The sequence below is a fragment of the Neomonachus schauinslandi genome, chromosome 13 (genome assembly GCF_002201575.2).
Source record: "Neomonachus schauinslandi chromosome 13, ASM220157v2, whole genome shotgun sequence".
Taxonomy (NCBI): Eukaryota; Metazoa; Chordata; class Mammalia; order Carnivora; family Phocidae; genus Neomonachus; species Neomonachus schauinslandi.
Genome location: NC_058415.1, coordinates 78,667,935 through 78,687,975, shown reverse-complemented (window position 1 = coordinate 78,687,975; position 20,041 = coordinate 78,667,935). Strand labels below are relative to the sequence as shown.

General features: G+C 43.7%; 1 protein-coding gene across 1 annotated transcript in view; it reads left to right on the top strand.

The window, feature by feature from the left end:
- The window catches only part of BRINP1 (BMP/retinoic acid inducible neural specific 1), a 171,670-nt gene that overhangs the window by 105,332 nt on the left and 46,297 nt on the right, over positions 1-20,041 (top strand). Inside the window, exons 3-5 of the mRNA XM_021691503.1 lie at positions 1,277-1,467; positions 9,302-9,471; positions 12,745-12,850. Coding sequence (XP_021547178.1) covers positions 1,277-1,467; positions 9,302-9,471; positions 12,745-12,850 — 467 coding nt within the window. The remainder of the gene's footprint in view (positions 1-1,276; positions 1,468-9,301; positions 9,472-12,744; positions 12,851-20,041) is intronic.

Here is a 20,041-nt window from a genome sequence, read left to right as displayed (position 1 = left end):
CTGCTTCTCCTTGCTCTGTGCCCCCGCCTTCATTCGTCTCTCCCATCTTGTGGCAGGAGAAGGGAGACCTTTTCATTAAACTCTGGTTCCTATCATTTATCTAGGCTGACCTTCCCGTCCTCTTGGCTAGGCTGTTTTTCTCAAGGGTCTTGGGGCTTGTAATTCAGGCAGACTGGAGAGCTGGTTGTTCCAGAAGGAGCTTCATCTTTGGTAGGAACAGAGGTCATAAAGCAAAAGCAGCCTGAACCAAGGCCCTTCGAATTTCTACTTGTATTCGGTTTACATGCTCCTTGCTCATTGCCCATGAACTTTTAATGATTTTCTTGTCTGGGAATTTGTGAGGATATAAAGTTATAAAACTCTTTCACATTGGATTAGTACCTGGCAGTTTCCAAAGGTGTTCTCACACCCGATGTTTCATGTAATCTGTGCACCAGCAATAAGAAGGAGATAATATTAATTGGATTTCATAGATAAGGAGATGTAAGCCCGGAGAAGTGACAAGCTTTGCCCAGGATGGCCCCACATAGTTTGCAAGAGGCAGAGTGAGATCCCGAGCTGGACTCCCGGGTTGAAGGTCTTCAGTCTTGATCCCTTCCATCATTAGTGAAGAAAGGAAATTCTCCCACATGGTCTTCACGACATAGCTTTATTTTTTCCAAACGGTAAATGCTCACAGAGTACATGTTAAAATTGTGAATCAAACAAGCTCTGGGCTAATTATTTGATTTTCGAATTGTCCTAGAGCTTGCTCTAGGTCTCAACCTACTTTGTGCCTTAGGTCTCAACTTGCTTTGTGCTTTAGGTCTTCCCTGCTGTGAATAGCCTTCCTCTGCTCCCTCTCTCCCTCCCTTCCTTCCTTCCATCCATCCACTCATTTGTTTATTCGTCCAGGTGGCATTCTTAGGAGTCCTGCCATGTGACAGGAACCATGTATCAGAGAAGATCCTGTCTCTGGGGTGTCATTCACAGTCTGGTGGGAGAGATGGGTAAGCAAATAGGCAACAATCACTTCTGTATCTTGATGCTCTGTAAGCAACATGAGAACATGACTGTGTCTGTCTGGCTCACCACAATATCCCGGTGATGAGAACAGTGCTCAGTAAATATGTGTGGTTGAAGAGAATTAAGGGCTCTAGATCACTTGACAAATACTAAAAATAATCGTTGTCGCTTTCTCACATAAGGAGCGATGCCTGAATGGGATGGTTGGGTGGACTCTGCCTTGGGGGTAGAAGTGGTAAATCGAGGCATCTTGCTCCTCTCTCTCACCCAGGGAGTTTGCCCGTTGGAAGGTGAGGAACACAGCCATCGAGAGGAGAGACCTGGTCCGCCATCCAGTGCCCCTCATGCCGGAGTTTCAAAGGAGCATCCGCCTGCTTGGCAGGAGACCCACCACTCAGCAGTTCATCGATACCATCATCAAAAAGTACGGCACCCACCTCCTCATCTCTGCCACCTTGGGAGGTAGGTCGGCAGCCGCTGGGCCAGAGCCCTGTCATGACTTTAGGCCTGGGTTGGAGGGGCGGGCGGGGTATCCTAGGATCAAAGCCAAACTAACTTCTCTTCCCCTGTATGTCACTCAGAAGCATCTGTCGCAGATGAGCCAAATTGTCTTGGTGGCTCTGGTCACTGTAGAGCACTTGATGCCCTCCTCTGGGACCCTCTACCTTGAGTTTACTAACTTTTGTGGAAGTACAACTTTTGTGGCCTCGCCTTGGAATTAGCTCAATTCGTCAGGGATTTTTAATCTGATTATTGTATTAGTTCCTTTGGAATGCGGTCTAATCTGGGGAAATAATTAAGCTTCAGATGCTGCTTCGAGAATTGCCTTTGTTTATTTAAGTCTGCTGGAGGGACTGATAACTTGAGGTTATCATTTTACAAGGAGGGTATTATTTGTATCTTATATGGGCTTGGAGTAGGTTAATAGGAAAGCTAACTGCTGCGCCCTACTTAGCCTTACCCATCCCTCCCCATCAAGTCCAACCAATCTTTAAGGGAGGAAGAGGAGGAGGAGAGGATAAAAGGGAGGATATAAATTTTTTAAAAAGGGGGGATATGGTAGAAACTAGCATATTTTGATGCTTCTGGTTCTTGCCTACATGCATCGTTTTACATTACGAGCTACATTCCCTCGGACATCAGTTTTCTGTCACAATGACCAGGGCCACTAAATTCTGAGACAGCCTCTTTGGTGGTGGAGCCCCGCGTCTCCCGCTCAGAGAGCTGCTAGGTTGCATTAGATTTGGCCTTTGCCGGTTAAACAAGACTGGTGTCTTGATGGAGGCAGGGCAGGTGGACAGAGGTATGATTATCACGTTCGATCCTCTCCTTGAGAGGAGGGGTGAGCCCCATGAGCCGGAGGCAGCATGGGCGAAGCAGCTCTTTAGCTCGGCAGGAGTCGGCGAGAGACCCGGAAGGTGGCCGTGCTTTCGAGGCTGAGAACACAGTATGCACTTTGAGGAAGCCCAGATTAGGAATTTGACGATGTGGGGAGTGTTGAGGGAGAAGCTGGTTGGGCAAATTCATCCATCCTACCAGTAAGAAAAGCTGGTATATTATTTGCCCTCAGTAAGCCTCGCCCATTGCCGGTAGGTCCTTAAAATCTGCAAGTTATGTCCAATTATCTCCACTATCTAGCTAGAGGTATGGCTAGCGAGTGACAAAGCTAAGGGTTTCTCTTGTTTCTGTTTTTAGTTCTATTTTTTAAATGAAAAACAAAAGAAAACAAAACAGAGTTTACCCAAAGTTTTTAACTTCAGGTTTTCTGTCCACAAAGCCTGCATTTTTTTTTTTTGACTCAACATCAGTATTTCTTTAACCAATTCATTCACTCCCCCCGCCCCAACCACTCCAAAATCAACCAACCATTGTGTATTTGTCACCTGTTGCTAGTCAAATACTAAGTTAAGTAGGACTTTGAACGTTAAACCATGCAGTACACATTCTATTCTGTTGTAAAGTGAAGACGAAATCATTTCCACGTTGAGCGTTTCATTCACCTGTACCCCTTTTTCTTTGAACTTCTCCACCTCCCATTTCACTTGAATAAAAAAAAAAAGAAAGAAAAATATATTGCGACCAATTCCGTTCTTCAATTAGAAGCTGCATTCTATCCGAGTCCCTGGAAATCCCAAATGACAAAGCTCTGTCTTTGGCTGTGAAATATATTTTTAATTTCTCCAAGGCGAAGTGGTGAATTATTCACAGAGCCTTGTTCCTCTTCTGTTTTTACAGCACAACATTTTAAAATATGCAGAGCTTTGGATTGAGTTCCAGTGTTAGACAGCAGGCCCTAAATGTTCCCTCAGTCCTCAAGGTGGAGGAGTAGGGAGCAGGAAGGGGAAGAGATTTACTGTTCATTGAACACCAATGAACAGACAGACCCTACATGGGGTCCTTCTTCCATCATGATTTCACTCATTCATGGAAAAATGTTTCTTGAGAGCCTCGTGCAAGGGGAGGGGATGGATGGGGTCAGTTGCAGTGAATGGAAGGGCAGGCTCTGGAGTTCATCTGCCTTAGTTCCAGTCCTATCTCCTGGTCCACGCCAGTTAGGACCTTGGTTTCCTAAGCCTTGGTTTCCTCTTGTATATATAGACGTGCATATTATGACAATTAAATAAAATGTGGCATTAAACGTGCTGAGCACAGTGTTGGGCACCAAACTGATTGTCGCTCTCGTTGGTGGTGTTTCATTATTCTTAGTATAATTATTGTAATTTCATGGGGCTGAGGAGCTTGAGGATTTGGGATTCGAGCCCATTGCTACCACTCACTAGGTGAATAGGAGACATTGAGAAATTCACTTTCCCACCTGGATACCCGTTTTCCTGCCTAAATACAAGGAGGTGCAGAACATGTTATTCTCTGTAATTTTTCCTACAAAGAACACCATGTTCATTTGGAAGAAATGCTCTGATAAGCTGTTCAAGGTGTCAGGTGAGTTCCTAAGGTCAGGCTCAAACAACAAAAGATGATCCTAAACTGTCACATGGAGGACAAGTTAATGCATGTATTTGGCTCCTGAGGGAGAGAGAAGAGGAAGGAAAGGCAGTGAGAAAGAAGAAGTGCAGCTCGCAGGAGGGCCGACACATGCCCCCTCCATGGGCTCCTCAAGTTTTCGGTGAAATTGATTGAACTCCTAACGGACTTGATATGAATGATGTTTCTCATGGGAGGTGGTAAGGGGGAGAACTGGGGGTCTAGAATGACACACGGGAATACGGGGATAGCAATTTCCCTCCATCCCTCCGAAGGAAACACCTTGGAGCCTGGGTGTCTGTGTGATACATATGATTAAGTTGGCCTGCATGGGACTGCATACCTACCTCTGCAGACAGATGTGTGCAGACGCCTCCCCAGACCCAGATGTGAGTTAATCTGGATGCAGACATACATACATCTGCAGCGCACTCGTGTATACACGTGGGACTCCTGCGTATGGATAGGATGCACGTGTGAGGTTGCACATGTATGTGAATGCGTGTAAATTACGTGAATGTCTGTTTATGCACGAGGGCTTATGTTTTTGTGCTTGTGTGTACGTTTTTGTGTATATTCATTATTCCCCACCCTGCATTTTGGGAAAGCTCCCCTGGGCTAAGAGAAAGGCTGAGAATAAAGTCACAGGAACTCAGAAGGGAGGGGGGAGGGATGCCCCAGGGGACCCCAAATCCAGACCTCCCCCTCCCTTACCCAGGAGCAGTATCCCCTCTACACTCACAAGGTCCAATGATCTGCTGCCGCCTCATCCCCATCCCCTATGTGTCTGAGTCCCACTTTGTTCCCCTCTGAAAGAAGTGGTGCAGAGAGAGATGCGAATCCCCTGGAGGACAGAGAGATGGAGGAAAGGCCTATGTGGGGTGAAGAGGCAATTTGCAGGAATGCCCAAATGGGAAAGCAACTCTAAACAGAACATTCTTTTTTTTTTTTTTAAAGATTGTATTTATTTATTTGAGAGAGAGCACATGAGAGGGGGAGGGTCAGAGGGAGAAGCAGACTCCCTGCCGAGCAGCGAGCCCGATGCGGGACTTGATCCCGGGACTCCAGGATCATGACCTGAGCCGAAGGCAGTTGCTTAACCAACTGAGCCACCCAGGCGCCCCAAGAACTCACTTTCTAATAGTATTTTTTCTTTTTCTTTTTTTTAAGATTTTATTTATTTATTTGAGAGAGAATGAGAGAGAGAGCATGAGGGGGGGAGGGGCAGAGGGAGAAGCAGACCCCCCGCCGAGCAGGGAGCCCGATGCGGGACTCGATCCTGGGACTCCAGGATCACGACCTGAGCCGAAGGCAGTCCCTCAACCGACTGAGCCACCCAGGCGCCCCAACAGAACATTCTCTTAATAAACAAGAAATTAAGTCTTAATAATGCAGCAAGAAGCCCATTAACCCCTCTTGATCTAAGGCTTGCTTCTGCCAGTTTTCAGTCCGAAGGGAGCTGTGCCTCTTCCACCTTCTCTTCCGCAGGCCCCATGGGGACCCTGCACTGACACTTGGATTATTTGTTTCCTCTGCCTCCTGGCTCTAACTTCTAACATATTCACATATCAAATCATTTACCCCTCTGCTAGCCATTCAGTCATCCATCCACCCATCCATCCATCCATCCCACAATAACTGAACATCTCTTCTTCTTCTGATCTAGGTGAAGCGTTGGGAACAGTACAAAATCCATAGAGTCCTTGCTCCACCAGGCCATCACCCACCCTCCTGGAATTCCTTGTCTAATTGTACATGGAGTCCTTTCTAAGCCAAATCTATTCAGGTCACTGTGGATTCTGAAGGACGGAAGATCATGTCCTCCTGCATTACCAGTGAGACTTCATGGGAAAGTGCAAACATGAGTGTCTTACTCTGAACTCATGTCTAGGCATGTGGGACCCAAAAGTTAATTTTGATGATGATGAATCTTCTCATGGGGAGATTTCAGTCTAGTGCTTGAAGCAGATGTGTCACTCAATCAACATTGTAGATTCGGTTGACTTCCATATATATTCATTCATCCACAAATACTCGGATCATTTGCAAAGCACATGACAGTGGAATGAGGGAGGCCTCTTACCTCCTCCCTGCCCTCACAGCGATTCTCCTCTAGCGAGGGGGCCAGGCTATTAAGCAAGCAGTCACCAGGAAATGTGGGAAGTGATGCATTGGAGAAATGAAAGAGACAGGGAGCACGTGGTTAGAGCTCTTGATCTAGTTTAAGTAAAGAGTGGGGGATTCTGGGAAGGCTTCCCAGAGGAGGTGTTGTCTTAGGTGACATCTGAAGAGTAGAAGTTAGTCAGGAAGGGGGAAAAAAAAGAAAGAAAATAAGAGTCCCCCCCCATGAGAAAATAGGGCGCACTTGTGCAGGATGGAGCATACCTGGGGAGAGTGACGGGGTATGCAGCTGGAGGGACCAGAGCATCAGCGTCTTGTAGTCCACCTTCCTAGCAGGGATGCAGGCACCCTTCTTTCTGGGCTACGTTCCACTCTCTGTATCCTTCTCCCTTTGCTATCCGTCTAGTATACGGAAATGCTCCCCTCGCATCTCTGTCTCCCTGCACCAGCATTGTCCACTAGAAATAGAAGTGTGAGCCGCATATGCCGTTTTAGATTTTTCTCACAACCACGTCTTTAAAAGTAAAAAGAAAAAGGGGAGAATCAATGTTAACAATACATTTTATTTAACATAATATATTCCAAACATTAGCTTTTCCATGTGTAATCAACAGGATAAACTTTTATTGAAGTATTTTATACAATTTTTTATGTTTTCAGATGTTGGAAATCTACTGTGTAGTTTACACCTACAGTGCGTCTCCATTTAGGCTAGCCACATTTCAAGTGCCCGAGAGCCACACTTGACTACAGCATACTTGCAGTCACTCAGTGACTCTGAAACAGGGACAGTATGTTATCCATTTGTCACCCCAGTGCCTGCCAAACTCCTCAACACACGCATGCTGAGCTAAATTGAATGGACAAGGTAGAGAGTCATAGAGGGAAGGTGATTACATCTCTCTCAGGGTGAGGGTACGGTTGGGCAAGCTTGCCAGAAAGATGATGGCTCACTGGGTTCTGAGGAGCGTATAGGAGTATGCCAGGTCAAGGACAGAGGAGGAAGGGTAAGAGAAAGAGACAAAAGCTGGATAGGAATTCAGTGGTCAGATAGGAGAGGAACAGAATAGCATTCTTTTTTTTTTTTTTTAAAGATTTTATTTATTTGACAGAGAGATAGAGAGCACAAGTAGGCAGAGTAGCAGGCAGAGGGAGAGGGAGAAGCAGACTCCCCGCTGAGCAGGGAGCCCTATGCGGGGCTCTATCCCAGGATTCTGGGATCATGACTTGAGCCAAAGGCAGACGCTTAACCAACTGAGCCACCCCGGCGCTCCCAGAATGGCATTCTAAGCAGAGAGAAGCGTTTGAAGATTGTCCAGGGGAGGAAAATCAGCAAGAATAAATCATGGAGATGGAAAGAATGGTTTGGCTGGAACTCATGGAGGGACATGGCAGTGAACAGACAGACTGGAGGTTGCATGTGTTAAACTGAACAGCAATGGAACTGAGTTCTAGAAGCAGTCATGGAGGGATCTGAGGCACAGGAATTAGTCTGTGGGTCAGGGCTGTGTGCCCTGCCTAGGATAATCACTATCCTCCCGAAAGCAAATTGTTTTTTTTTTTTTTCTCTTCAACTCGAAAAGTAGTTAGTATTCTAAAGACATTTTGGTGATCTTAGGGATCAGATTTTTGCCATCAGACAGTACTGACAACGTTGTTTTCTGACTATCCTATTTTCTTGGGTTGAGCAGATAGAAGGATAAATCTCATACAACTGATACTTTACAGTAGTCAAGTAATGGTCATTAACACTCCCATGTATGTGGCAGGCTGGGTTCAGGTACTTTCTGCAGTTGGCTAATGTAATCCCAGGACAGCCCTGCCCCCAGTTTTGCACCTGGAGAAATGGAAGCGTGGGGAGGGTGAGTGACTCTTCATACAGCTGGTGCAGACCAGGCAGTCCTGCTCCAGAGACTGCTTTTTACTACGACTCGAAATGAGTTTGATGACGACGCTAACCGGACCCTGCTGTAGGGACTTGACAAGTATTCATTAATTTATTCTTCTGAATCACTCTATGGAGTAGGTGCCATTCTTCCCCTAATTTTGTTAACGAATAGACTGAAGAACAGAGAGGTTAAGAAACATCCCCAAGTTCACAGTTAATAGAAGGTGAAACCAGATGACGTGTAATGATCACATCTGTTTAGTAGGCATTTCTGGACTTCCCTTTCTGAAGTTCTGATGAAACATCTTGTTATCCCAAATGAAAGGGACCAGAAGTTAGTACTGTTAGTAATCTATGTACCTGTTATGAAAGAAAACTTAATGGAATAAAATATGTGAGTCTGTGCATTCACCTCTCGCTCTCTTTTTCTCCACCCCACACTCTCCTTCTTCCTCTCTAATCTCCCTCCCTATACCTGACTTTCTTGCCACCTTCCCTCCCCACCCCCAGACGCAGCTTCCTGTCTGTGCATTGTGCTCACAGAACCACAGTGCCTGGTTCATGTAGGTAATGAGAATATTTATTGATTGAACTAAAAAACATTGATGTATTAAGTATTTACTATCTACTATATGCCAGGCACTGGGCTTTGGGCAAGGGATAGGGTACTGGTCATGTGGATGGTGTCTGACTTCTCTCATCCCACAATTTAGTTTTTTCCCTTTTTTAGTCACCTAGTTTTCCCTGTCTATCCATATCTGTCTTTAAAGAATGTCTCATCTCTCTCTCTCTCTCTCTCTCTCATATTTATCTGCCTCTTTAGCCATCCATCCATTCATCTGTCCATTCATCTGTCTGTCTAGGAGAGGGCAACAGCAGGAGAAGGAGAGAAAGGGAAAGAGGAAGGAAGGAGAGAATAGGAAACGGGGGGGGGGGGGGGGGGAAACTGGATGAGGCGGAGACAACAGGAGGAGGAAAGGAGTGTCTAGGACAAATCCATCATTTTACAGAAGGAGAGACTGAGCTTCAAGGAGAGGATGCTGGTGAGAACTATATGGTGGACTGGTAGAAGTTGGACTTGACAACTGAGAGTCTTCCCATGATCCTTGTCCTCCTAGAGCTTGGTGCTTAAAGCCACTTCTGGACTATTTCTCTTTCACCATGCTCTTGATTTTCAGAGGCAGAAGGGAATTTGGGCAAAAGTAGTGGGAAGGTCAAGGCTCTTGTCAGCAGTCAGGCTCTGGAGCCTTTCCTCCCACCCCAAAGCTCGATAGGCTCCCTGAACTTCTTTCCTTTTCCATGCAGGGGAGGAGGCCTTGACCATGTACATGGACAAAAGTCGCCTCGACAGGAAGTCAGGGAATGCTACTCAAAGTGTTGAAGCTCTGCACCAACTTGCGTCATCCTACTTTGTCGACCGTGATGGCACCATGAGGAGGCTCCATGAGATCCAGATATCAACTGGAGCAATCAAGGTAGGCTTGAGGGCGGATTGGGTGGATGATTCTGAAGACAACAATACTGCACGTGTCAGGTATTCTGATGGCCGATGGGCAGATGCAGTCCTGGCTTCATACCCATGAGGCTAACACTAACAGTACCCCCTGCCAGCCACTCTGACTGATGTGGTCAAAGGCCCTATAAGATCATGAGCACTGCCATTAGGGTGTACTGATTTGCTGGGGCAGCCCTGGCTACGGTCATGGCGTAATTATCAACAATCTTCTCATTGATTTTTAGGTTCCCTTTCTAGGTCAAAAAAAACCTGAGGCTACAGCGGGTAAATGATTTTTACAAGGACCTAGAGCTGGCAAGAGGCAGATTGCTGATGCCCAGATCAGTAATTTGTTAAACACTTGTGTTTTCCATCCCATTATTCACCGCCCCCCATTTTACAGATGGGAAAACTGAGGTCCAAGAGCTAAAGACTTTTTTGTTCAGGGTTAGACAGCTGGAGTACCCTAACAGGGACTAGAATTCTACTCACTGGACCAGGGGTCAGCTATTTCTGTAAAGGCCAGATAATAAAAATTTCAGGCTTTGCAGGTCATATGGTTGAGGTTGCCACAACGCAACTCTACAGCTGTACCACAAAAATGAGCCACGGACAATATGCAAACAAGTGGGCGTGACTATGTGCCAATAAAAGTTTTATTTACAAAAAAGGGCAGTCATGTGCTGACCCATACCCCTCAGCACCAACACTATCCAATATAATACCCTTCCCAGATGGTGGAGGGTGCCCTATATCTGTGGCCAAGGCAGTAGCCATTAGTCACATGGGCTTATGGAGCACTTGAAATGTGGCTATCGAGGACCTAAGTTTATAAGTTTATTTCATCTTAATTAATTTTCATTTAAATAGCCACATTGAATAGAGCAGCTCTAGACTTGTAATTCAGTGCCTCGGAGCACAGACACTTAAAAAAAAAAGGTTCTATTTTAAGTGCAATAAATTCAGGGATTACCTTTCTAAAAGAGAACTAGGGAGGAATTTTTGATATAAAGGATTAGTTTTTCTCACGGTTTCAGTGCAGATATTTTGCATCTCACATTTTCTGAAACCTGATTATACCTGCATTCTACTCCTCAATTCTTCGATCTAATTTCTTCTGAATTAAGTACAGACCTACCCTTATACTAAGACTTTCAAAAATATCTCTAGGGAAAAAGTGTGTGTGTGGCCGGGGATGGGGGGAGGGGGGAAGGATTGAGGGAGACAGAGGCAGATGAGTTAGAAATTGACCAAGGGAAGAGAAAAAATGTGGGAGTGAGTTACTGAGGAGGGAGGTAGGAAAGAGAGAAATAAATCAGATCGACAAACAAAGAGCCAGCTTATCCAAGAAGAATCGCCTCTGTTGGGCGGGGGGGATTGTGTTGTTAGTGAACTCGGCACAGAGAGACAGACCTTTATGAAGCCATCAGAGTCTGAGTGAAGCAAAGGCCTGGTTTTCATTATCACCAAATGGTTCTCTCCCGCCCCTGGATGGGATGTGGAATTGAGATATTGAAGCTCTGTCAGAAGATAATCTTTAGTGCATCCTGGAAGTGCAGCCTGCCTCCTTACAAGGAATTTCTCAGAGAAATTCAAGAAGCCATTCTTTGAAGACCACTGTCTTCCCCACCCGGTCTGGGACTTGGATTTTTCTTGCCATTTCTTTCTTTTTTTTTTTTTTTAAAGATTATTTATTTGACAGAGAGAGAGACACAGCGAGAGAGGGAACACAAGCAGGGGGAGTGGGAGAGGGAGAAGCAGGCTTCCCGCTGAGCAGGGAGCCCGATGCGGGGCTCGATCCCAGGACCCTGGGATCCTGACCTGAGCCGAAGGCAGACGCTTAACGACTGAGCCACCCAGGCGCCCCTTTCTTGCCATTTCTTGACACTACCTCAAGACCCAGCTGGCTAGAATTGTCTCACTGCCAGTTGTGTTTAATACCAGCAACTGACCCCAGGTGAGGAAGTTCTGCCCGTAGCTTTCTTTCCCAGGGTCTCCTTAGCAAAATGGATTGGTAGTTTTGAGTCTCGTTCAATAACAACTATGTTAGGATTGTGTACCAAAAAAGAATAAATTGCTTAAAAACCAAAAGCTACTAATCCTCCATTTATATACTGTTTCCAAAGTGCTAACCACTCCCCAAATAGGATCTCTTTACCTACTGAGGTGGGTAAGAGGATTTTGTAGAGGGGACGTTGAGGCTGAGAGAGGGAAAGTTACTGACACAAGGTTTCCCAGCTGGAGGAAGGCACAATTGGCATTTGGATACCGTCTTACAGGTCACAAAAGCACCGATGCTGTGTCTTTATAGTTGGATGCAAACCTCAAAACTACCCGGTAAACGATTGTGTTAAGTCATGGGAAGTCAAGGCGGAAGGGATGAGAAACCTCTTTTTATCCTAAACCATGCCTACTTCAAGGTTATGAAACGTCTTTTAGAAAATGGGGATAATGTGGGCGCCTGGGTGGCTCAGTTGGTCAAGCGACTGCCTTCGGCTCGGGTCATGATCCTGGAGTCCCTGGATCGAGTCCCGCATCGGGCTCCCTGCTCGGCAGGGAGTCTGCTTCTCCGTCTGACCCTCCCCCCTCTCATGTGCTCTCTCTCTCTCTCTCATTCTCTCTGTCTCAAATAAATAAATAAAAAAAATAAAAAATAAATCTTAAAAAAAAAAAAGAAAGAAAAGAAAATGGGGATAATGTTATTGTTCTTGCCTAATAATGCGTATGTACTCGTGACCGATTCGGAGATTTGGGATAATACGGTACCCATGTTTGGACATAAGCCACATGTCAGGCACTTCTACCCATCATGTCTCATCGCCCAACTTTCCTGGAAAAGATTTACTAGCCTCGGGTCACAGAAGCTTAGAGAAGTTGAGTGACTTTCTTAGGTCACCCAGCAAATTCATGGCCCCGTTAGTATTTAACACGGATTCTCCTGATTGTGAAGGGCGTGCTTTTGAAATATGCTGTGGTGCTTCAACTCGTTAATTCATATCATACTTAGAGTGACCTTGTGAAGTGTGAGCCAGGGAATGTCTCCAGTCTGTGAACTTGATTGCCCTGCTACCGCGACGTCCGTTTGGTGATAGCCCAAAGGTGGCCTGGGCACAGGCAAGGTGCCATTGGCTCAGGCCAGGACACTTTCTCTGCCGGCTCTACTCTGCCGAGGGCTGACTCCACGGGGCCCTGTCTCACAAGTCTCTAACAAAGGCAGCTGTCTCACACCTGTCACCCTCGATGTCCACTCCAGGTCACAGAGACACGCACCGGGCCTCTGGGCTGTAACAGCTATGACAATCTGGACTCTGTGAGTTCCGTCCTTCTGCAAAGCACGGAGAGCAAACTGCATCTTCAAGGTAGGATGGCCCTGGAAATTTGAGACCAGAGGGTGGAGGGGGAGGAGAGACTCAGGGTTTAGAGGAGGCATGATGTGGAGGGAGAATGGAGAAGAAGATGAAAGACAGAGAAACCGATCAAAACTAGGAATATGGAAATGAAGACAGGATACGATGCCTTTTTAAACTTTTAACATATACAGGGCATTAAAGTCATGGTTATTAATTAGTTTTCAGATATAAAGTATGAAAATGTGAGCTCTGTCCGATTATTTTGATGAAAATGTCTAAACAGTGTTATTTATAGATGCTCCAGACCTAATATATATTAAAGTTTCATATCGTACCGTCAGAATTTCCTATATTATTGTGTTTGATTTTCAATGTATTTTGGCAGATGTTATTTGAATTATAAGAACTATAGGGCAGTTTACAGCATTGTTAGTTCTGTGTAACCTTCCTTCTCCTTATTCGGTAATCATCTGTGGTCTTCAGTATATTTATGGACACATACATATGTGTTTGTGTCTGTGTGTGTGTGCTTTTAGCAGAGTTTATGAATGGGAACCCTCAGTGCTGCCTGGGTGTACAGAGACAGATACTCAGTCACTGCTAGCCAGAATGCAACAATCATGGGATTACTTTGTTGATATATATAAACATGTATATTTGTTTAATGTCTTTTTTTTACGTCAGGTCCCTGTTAGGCGCTTCATATATACTCATGACCTGAAGGAAAATATACTCTTTGAAATAGTAATTTTACCCTTATTAATTCATCATAAAGAAGTGAGGAGATTACAGGAGAAAACATACAAGGCTTTGAGTACAGATAGTGCTGTTTTAAAAAGCATAGTTTATAATAGCAAAAAAAAAATGTAAAGATCTGAATTTTCCACATGAGGGGACTGCACAAATTACGTAGCATCCATACAATATCGGGTACGAAAATATTATGTATAAGAATTTCCAAGAATATATGAAAGTGATTTGATCTGGTGTTCATTTAAAAATGGGTAGTTTCTGGGGCACCTGGGTGGCTCAGTCGTTAAGTGTCTGCTTACGGCTCAGGTCATGGTCCCAGGGTCTTTGGATCGAACCCCGCATCGGGCTCCCTGCTCAGCGAGAAGCCTGCTTCTCTCTCCCCCACTCCCCCTGCTTGTGTTCTCTCTCTCGCTGTTTCTCTCCGTCAAATAAATAAGTAAAATCTTTAATAAATAAATAAATAAATAAATAAATAAATAATAAATATGGGTAGTTTCTGACCGAATGTATGGCATGATCTTAACAATGTGAAAGGATAAGGGAAATAATATTGCAAGGAAAGATGCTGAGATGTTAAAAGAGGTTACCTCTGGATGGTGAGGTTGCAGATGATTTATTTTAGGCTTCCAGTTCTTTTTCTAACTTTTCTACAATGATCATGTATTAACTTTATAGTTAGGGAAAAGAATGGCATGCTTTAACTTAGAGCAGACTAAAAATGTGACCTTCTAGAAAGGTATCTGATAAAGGTGATTCTGAATGTCAGTGGGAGGAAAGTAGAGTTGAGATTGGCAGGTGGAGCTAAGCAGAACCTAATATGACTTTTATATTCCAGTTCCTTGGCAACCCTTTGATTCATACTCCTGTTATAGAAGATGGTTGGAAAATGGCACAGGGAGGGCTTGGTAGTGTCACTTGGGAGCACTGAACAAAAATCCCTCCAGGAAATTCAGGCCAAGAAAGTGGCTTAGTGTTCAAAGAAGACACAACACAACAAAAACCTCAAAAACGTGAAGACTAACCCCGTCCACTTTAGTGGAGAGAAGAGTAGACGGTGGGTTTGGTAATAACCTGACAAGAAAGTAGATAAGAAAGACCGATCTGCCTTGAGTGTGCCAGGATTTTCAACTTCTCAGTTCCTATGCTATGTGTGGCGACCTTGTGAAGTGAGAGCAGTATTTGAGGCTGGGAAGCTTGGCTCCAGCCTGCACTTGATAACCCTGCTGTGCATGTTGGCAGTGGAGAGACCTGTGAATTATAATTGGAGTAAATTTAGAAGGGATTAACAAGATGTTACCAGGAAGTTATTAAGATCTTAGGGATGTTTAGAGGCTGATTTACCATGAAACTAATGAAGCTTAAGGTCCAGGCCTCCCCCACCTTCTGTGTCCCCAACTTTTTTCATTCTAAATATTCACTTCCACATCTTATTTTGGAATTCCTTTCTCAATAAGCAATTACAGTAGAAGCCTCAGTCCTCCAAAACCCAGGTCCACCATTGATTACATTATTAGAAGTATGTTGTCCACCAAAAAGGGGTGACATCCTTGTCCTATTCTAGATTGGTTAAAGCACACCTGGAGAATTGGGTCCAAGTCTGGGCATCCCAATTCAAGAGGGGGACTAAGAAACTACAGTGCACCTGAAGAAGGCTGTCTTATGATGAATAGTTCAAGACGGTTGACTTGGGGCAATAGGATTTGTCTGCAGATACCTCAAGGGCTGTTTTGCAAAAGATAGTCAAATTCATTAATGTGGATAAAATGAGCCAAACCTGATCTGCTTGCAGGAAATGACAAGGATCCCAGTTGTTAACTGGGATGAGATAGATCTCAGTTTAAACTCAGTATAAAATAGATCTTCCAGTGCACATTCATGCCCAAACCTGCAATGGCCTGCTGAAGTGTGTAGTGACTCTCTGGTTTCAGAGAGTTATAAGTAAATGGCATCTGGTAGAAGTGTTGTAGAGATTTTTTTAAAAGATTTTATTTATTTATTTGTCAGAGAGAGAGAGCACGCAAGCCCGGGGATTGGCAGGCAGAGGGAGAAACAGGCTGCTTGGCAAGCAGGGAGCCTGATGTGGGGCTCGATCCCAGGACCCTGGGATCATGACCTGAGCTGAAGGCAGACGCTTAACCAAGTGAGCCACCCAGGCGCCCCTGTTATAGATATTATTTAATCATCATTCTATTGGGTTGGGTAGTTGAAGTAGGTGGTCTTAAAGTCCTTTTCATTACTGATTCTAGGGTTTTATAAAGACAGTGAATCACCAAACCTTTATAGAGCTTGACTATGTGCCGAATCCAATGCTAATCCCTGAGAATATAAGTAACAATCAGTTCAACTTAATTCAGCAAGTATATATGTATATATAGATATCTACAGACATATCTATATATCTATATAGATAGACATATTTTTTAAGAACCCATGTTGGCATTGAACTAGGCATAAAATATGGTGGTGAACAAGACAGACACAGTTCATGTCCCAAGGAAGTATACATTCATTCTATTAGAGAAGATGGGCTTAAACAAACAATAATAGGCATAAGGAATTGTAATGGAGGAAAATTCTGGGGCTTCCTGGTACCAGACAGTATGGAGACTTAACCTACTAGGGAATCAGAGAAGATGCATAGGATGAGAACTGGAGGATGAAGAGGAGACAGGGGTGTGGATATGGAGGCAGACAAGGTCTTTATAAAGGAGCACAGGAGGAAATGAAAATGTCTCAAGAGGTTAAAGCAGAGACACCAATGGTGGGAAAAGCCAAACAATCCTTCAGATCCTGGAAGGCCTCTGCATCACATTAATGACTTGAACACTAATTTGAAGGTAATGGGCACCGTGAAAGGGCTGTTGATATTTTTGGAAGATCACTCTGGCTGTCATGTAGTCAATTACTTAGACGGGGGTAGATTGGTGGTGGGTGACCAGTGAGGGGCTATTGCAGCACTTGAGATGAGATGTCACAGATTCAGACCATGAAGGTAGCACAGGGGTTGAGAGAAATAGACCAGTTTTAGAGTTACTTAGCAGGCATCATGTCCAGAATTTAGTGAGAAGACCGGGAAGAATCTGGATAATCTGGTGAATGGAGTATGGAGATGAGATAGAGAAGAAGAGCAGAGAAATACATAAGATTCAAGGTAATATATAATATAATAGAGATAATAAAAATAATGCATACCATTATGGAGATTTAGGAAAGGGAATAATTCACTCAGACTGGTTAGGTAGAGGAGTCATAGAAAAAAAATATCTGAGAAAGAATAATACTCTCTTGGTGGAAGGTAAAACAAAACAAAAGCTTCTTAAATATAAGACAGAAGACTATCTCATGACTTTTGGATTGGCTGATATTTATTCAATAGGGTACAAGAAGCACTAAGTATAAAGAAAAGGATTGATACATTGAACCACATTAAAATTAAGAATTTCTGTTCATCAGACGCTGCTATTCATAGAATGAAAATATAAGCTTCAGAGTAGAAGGAAATATTTGTGTTATGTGTATCTGACAAAGAACTTTATGCAAAATATATAAATAACTAAAACCAACAAGAAAGAGGCAGACAATCCAGTAAGACAAGAAAATGGGTAAAAGACATGAACAGGCATTTCACAAACAAGACTATTAAAATGGCAGATAAACATTTGAAAAGGTGATGAGTTTTTCTAGCGCTCAGAAAATGTAAATTAAAGCCACAATTCAGTATTCTAACCCAGCCATCAGTATGGTTCAAAAGAAAAACACTGACAATATCAAGGAGTGATGGTGTGGAACAGTGGAAACTTACATGCATTGCTTGTGGGAGAATACATTAGTACAAACACTTTGGAAAACTCTTTTGGCAGTATCTACTAAAACCTCAATATGTCCTTGTCCTGTGACCCAGAAATTACAATTCTTGGGAATGTGCCCAACAGAAATGGGACCTATGTTCACCAAAAGAGGTGAATGTTCATAGCAGCTTTATTCAAAATAGCCTCCAAATGGAAAGAGCCCCCAATTGCCCATCAAGAAGAAGATGGATTCATATGATAGGCTACAACACAGAAATGGGAGAAAATAAACTTCTCTGCAACAACATGGAAGTATCTAATGAACATGACATTGAGTCAAAGAAACCGGACAGAAAACTGTCCATGCTGTGATGATTCCATTTCTATACAGGTCAAAACAGTAAAAACAAATGCATTGTTTTAGAAGCTCAGAGGGCATTAACCATTGGGGAGGAAGAATAAGGGCCTAACAGGAGACGGGAGAGATTTCTGGAGGTATTTATAATGTTCTGCTTCTTGATCTGGATGGCAGCACACGGTGTGTTTACTTTGTGAAAATTCATAGTGCTGTACACACATGATTTATATGTATACATTTCTGTGCATAGAATATGCATCTATTAAACATTTATTTAATAATGTGCTCCATCTTGACATCCTCTGCAAAGAGAAGACATGAATAAGGCAGAGACATAAAAGAGCAGGAGGTGGTCCAGCCCAGCTAGAAGACAGCTGCATGGACTGAGGGCAGAGGAGTCGGGAATAATAATAGCTAATATTTATCCAGTGTTTCCTTATGTGCCGGGGACTGTGTGAATTTATTTGTATTATATTCATATTTATTTGTTGGTTTTTATTTACCTTAACTTACATTGAATTACATCATAGAATTACATTTGTTACATTTTTAAGCCCCACACCATTCCTACGGGGAAGGCGTAAATAAACACCCCTACTTCGTAGGTGAGGACGTGGGTGAGAGAGGTCACTCGGTAAGTGACTGAGCTTGACATTTAACCTGACAGTCTGCCTTCAGAGCTCTTCCTTCTCAAAATGCTAGTGTTCTGTCTTCCTCTGTCCTCTGCTAATTCCGCTGAAGGAGGCTGGGAGGAGAGATTCTGCAGAGGTTTATTTTGGTGGGTCGAGGATGATGTGAATGGCACTCCAATGGCATTCACCTTGTGGCGTTTCCTCAGCTGTTCGCGAAACAGGGCAAAGGTAGAAGGAAAGAGGAAAAAGAAAAGAAGAGGATTGGAGGACACTAGAAAGAGAATGACAGGATTGTAGAAGTGATCACAGGCTATTAGTAGTCCAAACAGCAACAGCCAAACTGGTAATAATAACGCTAATGGCATAATGATAACTTCTTATTTTGATCCTTCTCTCTCCAAGAAGCCCATTGAGTGTTTTGCCGACATTGTCATGTAATTTAATCTAGTATCCATCTGGTGAGGTATACGGAGAGCAGAGCTGTGCCTTAGTAGCTCACTGATGTGGAAAGGGATGCAGAGAGAATATTTTGCTGAAATCTAGGATGATCCATAAATTTATTCATTCATACATTCATTCATTTAGCAATATTTATTGAATATCAACTACATGTCAGATATTGTTTTAAGAGCTGGATATATAGCCGTGAATAAGCTAAGTCTCCGTCATTTGGGAGTTTATATTTAGTGTGTGGGTGTTAGGGGAGCAGACGATAAACAAGTAAACAAAGAAATATATTTTCTTTACAATCGAAGAGATGGTGAAGGAACAGGTCATGTAGAAATTTGTAGACCATGGAAAAAGACTTTAGACTTGACTCTGGATGAAATGAGAAGCCATTACAAATTCAGGCAGTGGAGTAGCCTGACCTGACTTACATTTTAAATGAATCACTATGACTGCTGTGTGGAAAAGACTGTAGAGAGGGCAAGAACACAAGAAAGGAGCCCAGTTTGGGGGCTATTGTGTTTACCAAGGTGAGACAAAAATGGTGGCAGGGACCACGATAGCGGTGATGCAGGTTTTGAGAAGTGATTGCATTGTGGGTACATTTTTAGGTAGTGCTGACATTATTTGGTAGTGGACTGAGAAAGACTTGTGAGAAAAAGAGAGAAGCAAAGGATGATCCCAAAGTTTGGCCTGAGCAACTGCAGTGATGGAATCGCTCTACTGATACGGTGAAGACTGTGGGAGAGGTCACCTTTGATAAGACATGAGGAGTTGGGTGATCCAAGTTTGAGAAGTCTATTAGCGATACAAATGCAGATGCTGAGTGGGCGCTTGGAAAGTCGGGATTGGGGGGAGAACTAGAAATATAAATTAGCATAGAGATGATATTTAAGGATGTGAGATTGGATAAGATGACTTTGGAGAAGAGGGGAGATAAAAACAAAAAGAGGGAATTCAGTTACTGAGCCATGGGGAATTTCATATTGAAGGGTTGGGATAATGGGATGATAATGAGGAACAAGAAAAGGAAGCTAAGAAGTGGCCAAGAAGGCGGAAAGGGAGTGGTGAGACTATGCTATCCTGGAAGCCAAGTAGAGTGTTCCTCAACCAGGAGATTGTGGTCAACTGTGTCAAATGCTGTGGATGGGATGATTAAGATGGGGACTGACAACTGAGTCGTGGATTAAGCAGCACGGAGGTCGTTGGTAAACTTGACAGG